The sequence below is a fragment of the Aethalodelphis obliquidens genome, unplaced genomic scaffold (assembly GCF_003676395.1).
Source record: "Aethalodelphis obliquidens isolate GAN/ISIS:26980383/991018 unplaced genomic scaffold, ASM367639v1 scaffold2, whole genome shotgun sequence".
NCBI lineage: Eukaryota > Metazoa > Chordata > Mammalia > Artiodactyla > Delphinidae > Aethalodelphis > Aethalodelphis obliquidens.
In genome coordinates, this window is record NW_020837946.1 from 3,414,787 (window position 1) to 3,425,798 (window position 11,012).

Here is an 11,012-nt window from a genome sequence, read left to right on the forward strand (position 1 = left end):
TATTCTTTTTCATTTTCTTTTCCATTACGGGTTATTACAGAATATTGAATATAGTTCCCTGTGCTATACAGAAGGACTTTGCTGTTTATCTATTTTGTATATAGTAGTTTGTATCTGCTAATCCCAAACGCCTAATTTATCCCTCCCCTGCCCGTTTTCCCCTTTGGTACCCGTAGGTTTGTTTTCTATGTCTGTCAGTGAGTCTGTTTCTGTTTTGTAAATAAGTTCATTTGTGTCATATTTTAGATTCCACATATAAGTGATATCATAGGGTGTTTGTATTTCTCTGACTTACTTCATTTAGTACGATAATCTCCAGGTCCATCCATGTTGCTGCACGTGGCATTATTTCATTCTTTTTTATGGCTGAGTAGCATTCCATTATGTATATGTTCCATGTCTTCCTTATCTATTCATCTGTTGATGGACACTTAGGTCGCTTCCATGTCTTGGCTATTGTAAATAGTGCTGCTATGAACATGGGTGCATGTATCTTTTTAAATTAGAGTTTTCTCAACTCCTTTGATTTCTGCTCATAATCAAGGGACAATGGATAAGCCTTTGTCCCCTGCACTGAGGGTTCCCTGCAGGCCCTAGTGCACCCCAGCTACCTTCCTGAGTCATCTCCCAACACGATGCTTGAGCTCAGAGAAGCCACAATGGACCTACTAGGATTTCACCAAAGATATGGGTCAGGACAGATGACATTCTGACTTCAAAGTCACTGAAATCTGTGCATATTATTTGCCACTTGCTGGTAACTTCTCCCCTCACAGAGTGTGGGAAGAGTACAACTTCTAGCAAATTCAGTGCTTCACTGAGAGAAAATGATTAGGAATAAATTACACGTGAGATTTGGGGATGTTTTTGGTTCTCTTATGTATGGTCCAGAGGGAATAAGAATATACAAACAGTGTTGAGTTAATATAAACAACACAATCTTTAAGCAAGAATCTGGCTGGGCTGTTTTGTTTTTTAAGACTGAGTCACAGATTCAGACGTAGGAAGGTGTTTTCAATCTAGACCTTCAACACTTAGGTCTCCTCTCTTCATGTGACAGACAGAAAAGAGATTTTGAGACCGGGGCTTTTGTGTCCTTCAAGGCGATGGGTGGTAGTTACATACAGATGAGTCCAAAACCTTTCTCCTTCCTTCTGATCAGCACAGAGCCCTCAAACCCAGGACTTGAATGTTCTTTCACCCTTCCTTTCACGTGTGTGTGCGCACACACGTGTGTGTATTTCCCCCCTAGTGATTCAAGTCAGCCTGAAAATATAAATTACTTGCTCTTCTTTTTTTTTTAATTTTTGTTTATTTTATTTATTTTTATTTTTGGCTGCATCAGGTCTTAGTTTTGGCATGCGGGCTTCTCGCTAGTTGAGGTGTGTGGGCTCAGTAATTATGGCGGCACGTGGGATCTTAGTTCCCCGACCAGGGATCAAGCCCATGGAAGGTGGATTCTTAACCACTGGGCTACCAGGGAAGTCCCTTACTTGCTCTTCTTAAGAACAAGTTTCTGCCTAATTCATCTCTAGCCTGCAAGTAACAAAACAGCGCTTTTGGAAAAAAAAAAAAAACCCAGCACTTTGGGAAAAAAAAAAACCCAGCACTTTGCCTGGAGAAGTCGCTTAATAAACATCTGCTAAATGAACATATGTAGGTGTACACACACACACACACCATTTTGAATGCTCTTCTTCAATGAAATTAGTTGGATATTTACTTTAAAATGTATAAATTGAAAATGGGTAAACAGGATTAGGAGATGGAAACTTGTTTTCCCTCCTCCCTACCAACCCCTCCCGTATATAATCAAGGCATCTTAGAAATTTTTTCCAGGGGGTGAAACATTTTAATATATTCCTATTTTTGCAGATAGAAAAGGAGTAACAACAAATCATTGTTTATAAGAAACTTTAAAAATATACTAACTATATTTTTGCTCAGTAGTTTCAGGTATATTTCACATCTAAATATCAATGGCCACAATATGCATTATTTCTCCAAAGATGTATTTTCCAGACAATTCAGGCAAAAATAAGTTTTAAAACTAGCTTTTATATGTGGACGTGAATGCAGTTTAATTCCAGCACCAGTTCATTACAGTTCATCTCTGTAAGCACAAACACAGCTTGTGCTTACAGAGATGTGTTCCTTTCTTAGTTTTAAATGCTAGATACTATTTTTGTTTTTTGACCTCGGCATGCGGCTTGCGGGATCTTAGTTCCCCAGCCGGGGATCGAACCTGGGCCCACAGCAGTGAAAGCACCGAGTCCTAACCACTGGACCACCAGGGAATTCCCTAGACACTCTTCTTTGCTTTTTTACCTCTATGAATAAAAGATTTACTGGGTTTTGATTCTATCTTTAGGAACTGAATTTTGTCATAGTTTACCACTTGGGGTTTAGGAAACATGGTGACCAGTGTTTGAATCTATGCAGGAATTTGTGGGCAAAAATCCTGTGAAATAAAAGGTCTTTGGTCCATGGCATCCAATGAAGGGGGAGAAGATTGAGCAGTACTAATATTTGAGTTTTCATATGTTAATATTTGCCCCTTTTGAAATTCACATTTAATAGGTACTTCTTTACCAGAAATTTGACACAGGCGTGTAATGGGAGGATAGCCTAGTGAGGGGATTCTTTGTCCCCCATCTGAGGCCTGGCCCTGTGTCACCTGGAGTGTGAGGTGTGGCAGTAAGGCCTCAGCTTGAGATGAAGGTTGATTACAACAGCAAACCAATAGCATCATTACTAACCATTCAGGATTCCAGACTTTGCAATACTACATGATTCCATTTTAAATGGTTAATACTTGTATTTTCCTCAACAAAACAAGCCCTGCAAAAAGAAAAATCCCACCCCACTTTTTGCTTTCCTCAGCACTTAAGGGCAGCACATCCACTTTTCTGAGATACATTTGCTGCCTGAAAATGGCAGTTAGCAGCAATTAAACAGATCTTTCAGTGCTTATCACAGTCTTAAAAAAGTATTGACCGTGCTAGGTGTTTTTGCAGTATGTTTTGTGGCTGCTAGTTTTGAGGATGCTGTGTTGTTGCTAATGTTGGTTTTAGGTTTTTGTTACCATCTCTCTCTTTCTCCTTCTCATTTTTGGCCAAAGAAGACTTGGATGAATATTTTACACGCATATGATTAGTAAAGCTAAGACTCTGAAGTTTCTAAACAGCAAAAAAAAAAAAAAAAAAAATTTAACTCAGAAAAGAATGAATCCTAAATTATTGGCCCACCCATGTGTGAAGCAATGTTTCAATGCAGAAGAGAATAAAAATAACTAACACAATGTGTAACATTCTTTTCTACTCACCCTAGAAATTAGCAATCTGTAGAAATGACCATATTTCGTCTGATCAGGCATTCCTGGGTCAGTTACACAGCTCTGGAGGAAATGAGTTCAGCAATGTTTTACTTACTTTGTTGATTCTAAGATGTGTAATTTTCCCCATTGTAGTGCCTCTGAAATTGAAATGTGACTTGACATTGATGACATGTCATGGCTTATTGGCAGCATTTTCTCTTACTTAGTGGATTATAAAACAATAGTACATTATAAAATGAAGATGTCTTAGATTTGATGAAATCCAGTATTTGCTTGGCTGTGTTCCACCATGAATATACAGCGTTGGCTGCCATAAAACGATGTGATGGGGAAAATATATGACTTTATGTTGATAATAATTTAAAGAACTAACTTAACCCCACAAGTTGAGGTACATTCAATGGCTACAAATATTTTCTCTACTTTGAAAAGACGTAGCCGTCTTCAGGGCTGTGTGTTTACTGCTGCATGAGAATGTAGCTAAGTCAGCTACCATGTTTGGGTTATGACGGGTCTCCAAGGGCATTTGGTATTTTTTTATTGTGAGCTATAAAAGTCTTATGAAATAAAAGTCTATTGGTCAAGACCTGAAACTACATTTAAAATGCAACTACAGCTACATTTAAAATAAAGTTAAAAGTACAAAAAAAGTTTCTTTGGTACTTTTTGAGCCAATCCACGCTCAAAATGTAGACACAGGAAAGTTTTATTCATTCCTGCCAATTGTATCTGCTTCAGAGGTTTGGAAGCACTTTATATCATGTCAACAATGTCTGATCCTAAGGCAATTAAACCTTCTTCTTGTTTTGAAACCATTAAACTAACGAGGAACATATTTACACATATTCACAACTGCAGCCTAAACCCTTTCCCCTCCTTTCAGCTCCGACGATTTTGCTTAAGAAAGAACTTAAATACTGATAACTTGCTGGTTTGGAAAATGTCAAATTGATGCCTTTAAAAATGCTGCTTTGAAATAGAGACACAGACATAGAGGATAAGCGTACGGACACCAAGGGGGGAAAGCGGGGTGGGATGAACTGGGAGATTGGGATTGACATATATACACTAACTAATATGTGTAAAATAGTTAACAATGAGAACCTACTACGTAGCACAGGGAACTCTACTTCACTTCGCTGTATGGTAGAACCTAACACAACATTTTAAAGCTACTATACCCCAATTAAAAAAAGAAGTTTAAAGAAATAAATAATGATAATTTTAGAATGACAGAACTAAAAAAAAAATATGCTGCTTTTAGACACTATACAAATCTCAACTGATTAAAAAGGCAAGATTTTCCAATTCAACATGTTTTTGGTTTCAAACACTGTTTCTAGTAATAACATAATAGATATTCATTGTGAAGAATTCAGGACATACAGAAAAACGTAAGAAAAATATGATTCCCATAATCAAACACTGATGGCCATTTATGGCCACCATTAATGATCCAATGCATAGCTTTCCTGGTTTTTCCCATGAATATTACACGTGCACACACACACGTCTTTATTACAAAAGTAGGCTGTGTTTCCTTGGGTGCCTTCCACCCCATGGCTGTTGTTCCAGAATGTAGGTTGGCTCCTGTGGTTTCTGTGAGCGTGGGATTCCTTGGAAAGGGTTTCTCCAGGCACCACGCTTGCATCAGTTTCCTCTCATGTTTGGAAGCTCACTGAAGCCCAGTAACCATTGACTATTTCACCAGGAAGTTTCACCAGATGGGGATCTGAATCAGGCAGCCTTTCAAGTCTCTCTTTTAAAATGAAACTTATTATTATTTTTTATAAATTTATTTATTTATTTTTGGCTGCGTTGGGTCTTCGTTGCTGCGCGCGGGCTTTCTCTAGTTACGGCGAGCGGGGGCTACTCTTTGTTGCGGTGCGCGGGCTTCTCATTGCAGTGGCTTCTGTTGTTTTGGAGCACTGGCTCTAGGCACGCGGGCTTCAGTAGTTGTGGCGCACTGGCTTAGTTGCTCCGCGGCATATGGGATCTTCCTGGAGCAGGGCTCGAACCAGTGTCCCCTGAGTTGGCAGGCAGGTTCTTAACCACTGTGCCACCAGGGAAGCCCTAAACTGAAACTTATAAAAAAATAAAAAATAAATAAAATGAAGCTTATTTACATTGTTATTCTAGGCAAAAGTGAACCAGGAAAGGTTGGTGATAATTATCACTCCCCATGGTCTCTTAGGCTCTGGTTGGGTTCTCAGTATGAGGAGAAGAAAATCAATGAATGTGTAGCCAGACACTTCTCTTGGATCAAGGACCCCAGGCTCCCCCAGGGCTGGGCCCCAAGGGGAAAACTCTTTCTGGAGGGAAACATACATAGCTCTCATGTCCAAAGACTTGTTCTAGGGAAAAACTCAATGAGATCCAACCATCCTTCTTTGGACTATAGGACACTTTAATGTTGTAGACTTTGACACCGTTGTTCTAGCATATGCAGACATAGCTTGGGTGAGTCCAGCCTGCATGGGTCTCAGAGATCAAATGACGGGAGTTCAAAACTTTCTCTTCTTAAGAACAGAAAACCTCCCATTTTCATGCTTTAAAAATGGAGAACCCCAGGCTCTTGTCTTTGCATAAAGTTGAGGCCCACGTTAACATATTTCTCTTGGTTCTCCAAGAATTTACGTGTCCAGAGTAGTAGCATCCTCATATTCCATTAGTAAACCTTAAAGGTCTTGGCAGTGACTCCTGCTGGAATAAAGGATGTAGAATGCAAGAGCCGTAGTTTGGTACCGGAGACTGAAGGTGAAAATCAAGGGAAATTGGAAAAGCCAGTTGGTCAGGGAGCAGGGTCCTGCTGCTGGGCTGCCTCCAGGCTGGGTGTCCTTGGGTCTGGGAAGACTTCTGTTGCTTCAGAAGAGCACAGGGGAGTAGGACCCAAAGAGCTAAACACAGATGGCCAGGACTGGGTGCACTTGGGACAAAGTGGAACCAACGTGGGCCACTGGGGGATGCTCTGGGGAAGAAAGGGGAGGGGATGAGGCGACCATTTGGCCAAGTTCCCACACTAACAGGGGACCCACCGGCAAACAAGGGATGTGTGTTGGTGCTTGAACGATCTTGCCTGGCTCAGTCCCCTCATTCCTTCAAACCAGGCCTTCTCCTCTAGTGTTGGCACATCTGAGAGGAAGCAAGTTGTTTTTGTAAGTTGTCATCATTTTATCCTGGCCTCATTTGGGTCTTCAAAAGCTCTTGGTAGCACTGCTGACCTTCTGGGGCTCTGAAAGTGTCTGCAACTCAGAGATGCTGTAGGTGTGGGGCCACTTTCCTCCTGGGGGCGGGGGTGACAGCCTCCCCAGAGTCACCAGGTAGCGTCTTAGACCAATTCTGAGCCTCAATCCTGTGCCTGGAAGTCTGGTCCATTATGCTTGACCTGAGCTTTGGTTTTCGACCTGAGCTTTCGTTTTCTACCTGAAGACCTAGATTTTCCTTTTACTTCTTGTTACCCACCATCCCTGAAGATGCCTACCACCCCTGCCATCCATGGAGCTGGGGGAAAGGCCCCCGGAAATGTCAGCCCTGTGTGGGGAGGGCCGGTGATTCACGGGTGTTAGTTACGCACATAAACATGTAACATTGTCCACTCCAGGGGTTTGTTTTACGTTTTTCAAACTTTCAGATAACAGTTGATATTAATGTTTCTCTTTTCCAGCCAGATCTAGAGTTTGCCAGAAAACACTGTAAACAGAAGTTTTACTGTGTGTGAACTGTAAAGTTTTCTTTTTTTCCAGGCGTGGTGGAGAATGTAGCTTTTACTCTGCAGCTGGACTGCATCAGAAGCATGCATTTAAAACAAAAACTTCCTTAACTGGAAAAAGAATGCTGTCTTCAGAATAGCTTTGCTATGTGACATTTTTGCTTCTGTGAATTTTGCATCAGTGTTAGCTCTTCTTTTGGCTTGTTAAATTTGACTGGTCACAAAGGTAGTAGCTACACACACACAGACACAACACATGTGTGCATATACACACATTTAAAAATTTATTTATTTATTTATTTTTGGCTGCATTGGGTCTTTGTTGCTGTGTGTGGGCTTTCTCTAGTTGCGACAAGCGGGGGCTACTCTTCGCTGTGGTGCGCGGGCTTTAGGCACTCGGGCTTCAGTAGTTGTGAAACGTGGGCTCAGTAGCTGTGGCTCGCGGGCTCTAGAGTGCAGGCTCAGTAGTTGTGGTGCACGGGCTTAGTTGCTCTGTGGCATGTGGGATCTTCCCAGACCAGGGCTCAAACCCATGTCCCCTGCATTGGCAGGTGGATTCTTGACCACTGTGCCTCCAGGGAAGTCCCTACACACATATTCATAAAGGATTTTCTTTTTGCACTTTGACTTTTGTTTTTAATCTACCTGGCTTGTAGTGAAATGGAGAGTCCTGTTTTTGAATGACATTCTGACAGGACTTAATTGTTATTTTGCAAGGAGTAGAAAACTCCAAGGTTTTAAAGTTAGGTTTCTTCTCCGGGGGTTGAGCATTGAAAGAACCGGAGACTAAGTGACCCAGTGATTGGAAAGGGGAAAACACAGTTCATTTAATCTGAAATCATCCAATAATAATTGCCAACATTTGGGATCCCAAGTGTAGTTTATGAAGTCCTTTCATCGATAAGATCGTATTTATTGCTCTCAGATCTGTAGGTGATTATTATGTCCACCTGACAGTGAGGAAGATGAAGACTGGGGAGGTAAAGGAAGTTTTCCTTCTGGAAACTCTTCTGTTTTCTCTCTCTGACAGCACTGTGATTAGAGCTTCAGCCCCTCACGCTGGGAGCACAGTAACTTACACGTTCTCATTAATCCTCTTTCCCCATCTTGTTCTTCAAGATATATGTAAGTTGCCAAAAGAAGAAGGAACTTGCAGGGACTTTATATTGAAATGGTACTATGACTCCGTTACTGAAAGCTGCGCCAGGTTCTGGTATGGAGGCTGTGGTGGAAATGAAAACAGATTTGATTCGCAGGATGAATGTGAAAAGGTTTGCCCTCCTGGTAAGTGATTCTTCTTTTGTGTTGGTGGTTTTTGCAGGTAAGGGATCCAGGCCAATAATTCACCTTTTAAAGATATTTGAATGATAATGATGATGATAGATTTGAAAAAGAAGATAAATTGGATTTTCAGATGAGGAAGGTGTACAAATAAAACACACGGGGTTAATTTTCTGAGTTATTATGGTCTCCTAAAAACATACTTGTATCCTTGTATTTTTGCCGATGAGGAAACATACGGTGGACCACGCCTCACCCTTCAGAAATATTACTAAGTTTCTGTTATTCATAAAATACTGTAACAGACAGGGTTATTAGGAAAATAATATAATGAACAATTAATAATAACTGCTATATAGTCTATTCAACTTTAAATAATCTTGCTTCCTCTAAATGATAATGTGGACCGCCAGGCCATGCGATATCTCCATTATGCTGGGCAACGTGATTGGTAATAAAATCAGAACAGCTGCGCAGAGATTCTGGGGCCGGTGCGGAATGGGAGCGCTGGGTTTGCTTAAAGGCCAGGCAGGTGATGCCAGGAGAGAGAAAGGGCTCAGGTGGCACAGAAAGCCCCAAACCCCAGGCCAAGAAGCTCCAGGGGAGCCACTGAAGGAAATGAACTGAAAAGTGAGATTGGTGATGAAAGCCAGAGGCTGTGGATATTTTCATGAGAAATACAGTGTCCTTTTGGGTCAGTAATGTGACTTTTCCCCTCCTCTTCCTTTCCACCCTCACCCGCCGCCCCCACCGTACATGCTCAGTGCTCATCAAGCCCGGAGTCATTGCTGCGATTGGGACCTAAGCGCGGCCGACCAGTGACACATACCTCTTGAAGAAGAAGGAGTCCGCCATCGCCAGTCGTCTTTGTAGAAGCTCTGTGTATAGATTCCCTTGCACTGTACCATTTCATGCTTTGATTTACACTCGAACTTGGGAGGAAATGTCTGCTGCATGACCTATCAATATGGTGCTAAATTTGTCTGTGGAGTCAACCCTCTTTGTCTCCGGGCAATTACATTGTATACTTTGAACATTGTGTAATAGTTATCCACTGCTGGTGTTTATGTGAACATTCCTATAAATTCAAATTCCCTCTGGAGTTTCACGTTATGCCTGTTACAGGCAAGTGTAAGATCTAGAAAATAACCCCCAATTTCACAGCTACTCTATATACTTCTGCTTGGTTCATTTTTTTCCCCTCTTAATTAAGCATGACTTTAGATGGAAAGCCTGTGTATGGAGAAAAAACAAGAGTCTAACTTTTCCATTTCCCCCCCAGTTTCCTGGATTAGATTTTGAGCGACTTTCCTTTTTCTAGAGCTTCTAACAAACAATGTAGTTAGAGGGAAGCAAAATCCCCTAATCTTTGTGCACTGTTGTGGGACCAATGCCTTAATTAAAGGATGTAAAGAAAGTCATAATAGAGATTTTTTTGGCATTCCTCTAATGTTGTGTCTGTGTTGCTTTTTTTGGGGGGGGGTGTTAATTTTAATTTTAAAATTTTTAGGAAATTTATACAAAGAAACTTTTTAATAAAGTATATTGAAAGTGGTGTGGGTTTGGTGTTCTTGGCTGTGTCGTTTCCCTAGCACCTGTTGTCAGAATCACCCCAGGACAGGGGAATTGGAACTCGTTCAAGCCCCCAGTCTTGGGTACCACCCTTTGATTTCCAGCGAAGGGGCAAGGGCGCTCTGTCGACAGTGGGAAACCCGGTGGATCCAGCTCTCCATGGCCGGGTGGGTCACGTTCCTTGCTTAGGGCCCCTGGAGTCTTCCAAGTCTTAAGAACCAGGCTGGCTTTCATGCTCTCCTTTAACTTCTAGCTGTGTCCCAGAGATGTGGCCTCCTTCCCTGCCCCTTTAAGATAATTGTTTCCTGGGGGTTCCCTTTGCTCCTGCCTACAGTGGCTGAGAGGTGGGATGTCACTGGCCCAGGAATCCCCAGTCCCCTTTCTGGAGTCTCAAAGATGAAGCATAAAGTTTCTTTTTTCTTTAAAGACCCTTTTGCTCCTGTCTTCAGAAATAACACAAGAAACAAATAAATACATATTTAGGTGGTACCTGAACTCCACTAGGGAAGGAAACTGAATTTGTTTGATAAAACACATCTACTCTGACAAGTGCTTCCGGCCGAGCTCTAGGGACCTTGGGTGTGGACAGAACTGTTTTATGTAAGATGGGGAAGGATCTGTCAGTTAATCTATTGATCAGAGGTAGGGAGGAGGAGAGAGAGGGTGTGTAGAGCCACGGAGATGGGTGGGGAGAGGCTGGGAAGTCACAGAGACCACTCCTTGTGATTTCCACCCAGATCTTTGGGTGCAATTTCTAAATTCACAAATGCGCTCAAAGTGAGCACATCTGCAAAGCAATTGGAGGAAGAACTGAGCTTTGTCCCCGAGTCGGTGTGTCAGAGAATGCAGCCAAAGGCAGAGATGGAAGGAAGATGCTGTGGGCAAAGGACCCCTCTGCTGGAATCTGCAGGAATCTGGGTGAGGACTCAGCGCTTCACAATCTAAGACGTTGGGCACCTTGTCGGGATGGAGAGAGCCTGGTTGAATATCAGGGTAGCCCGGGGTAGATTGCATGGCTTTGAGGACTCCTGAGAAGCTCTCACAGTCAGGGGGCCCCTGGACCACGTCCGCCCTCTAGGCCATGCTGACTGCCTCCCCACCTTTGAAGGGCCC

At 42.2% G+C, this 11,012-nt stretch overlaps 1 protein-coding gene across 8 annotated transcripts in view; it reads left to right on the forward strand.

The window, feature by feature from the left end:
• The window catches only part of COL6A3 (collagen type VI alpha 3 chain), an 86,162-nt gene extending 76,280 nt beyond the window's left edge, over nucleotides 1-9,882 (forward strand). For 5 of the 8 annotated variants that reach the window (XM_027117369.1, XM_027117359.1, XM_027117377.1 and 2 more), the window contains 2 exons: nucleotides 8,166-8,330; nucleotides 9,092-9,773. In XM_027117369.1, coding sequence (XP_026973170.1) covers nucleotides 8,166-8,330; nucleotides 9,092-9,132 — 206 coding nt within the window. In that variant the 3' untranslated portion in view covers nucleotides 9,133-9,773. Of the gene's footprint in view, nucleotides 1-8,165; nucleotides 8,331-9,091 lie in introns of all 8 variants that reach the window. The other 3 variants (XM_027117352.1, XM_027117336.1, XM_027117344.1) reach the window with 1 other exon arrangement.
• The last annotated feature ends 1,130 nt before the right edge of the window (nucleotides 9,883-11,012 follow it).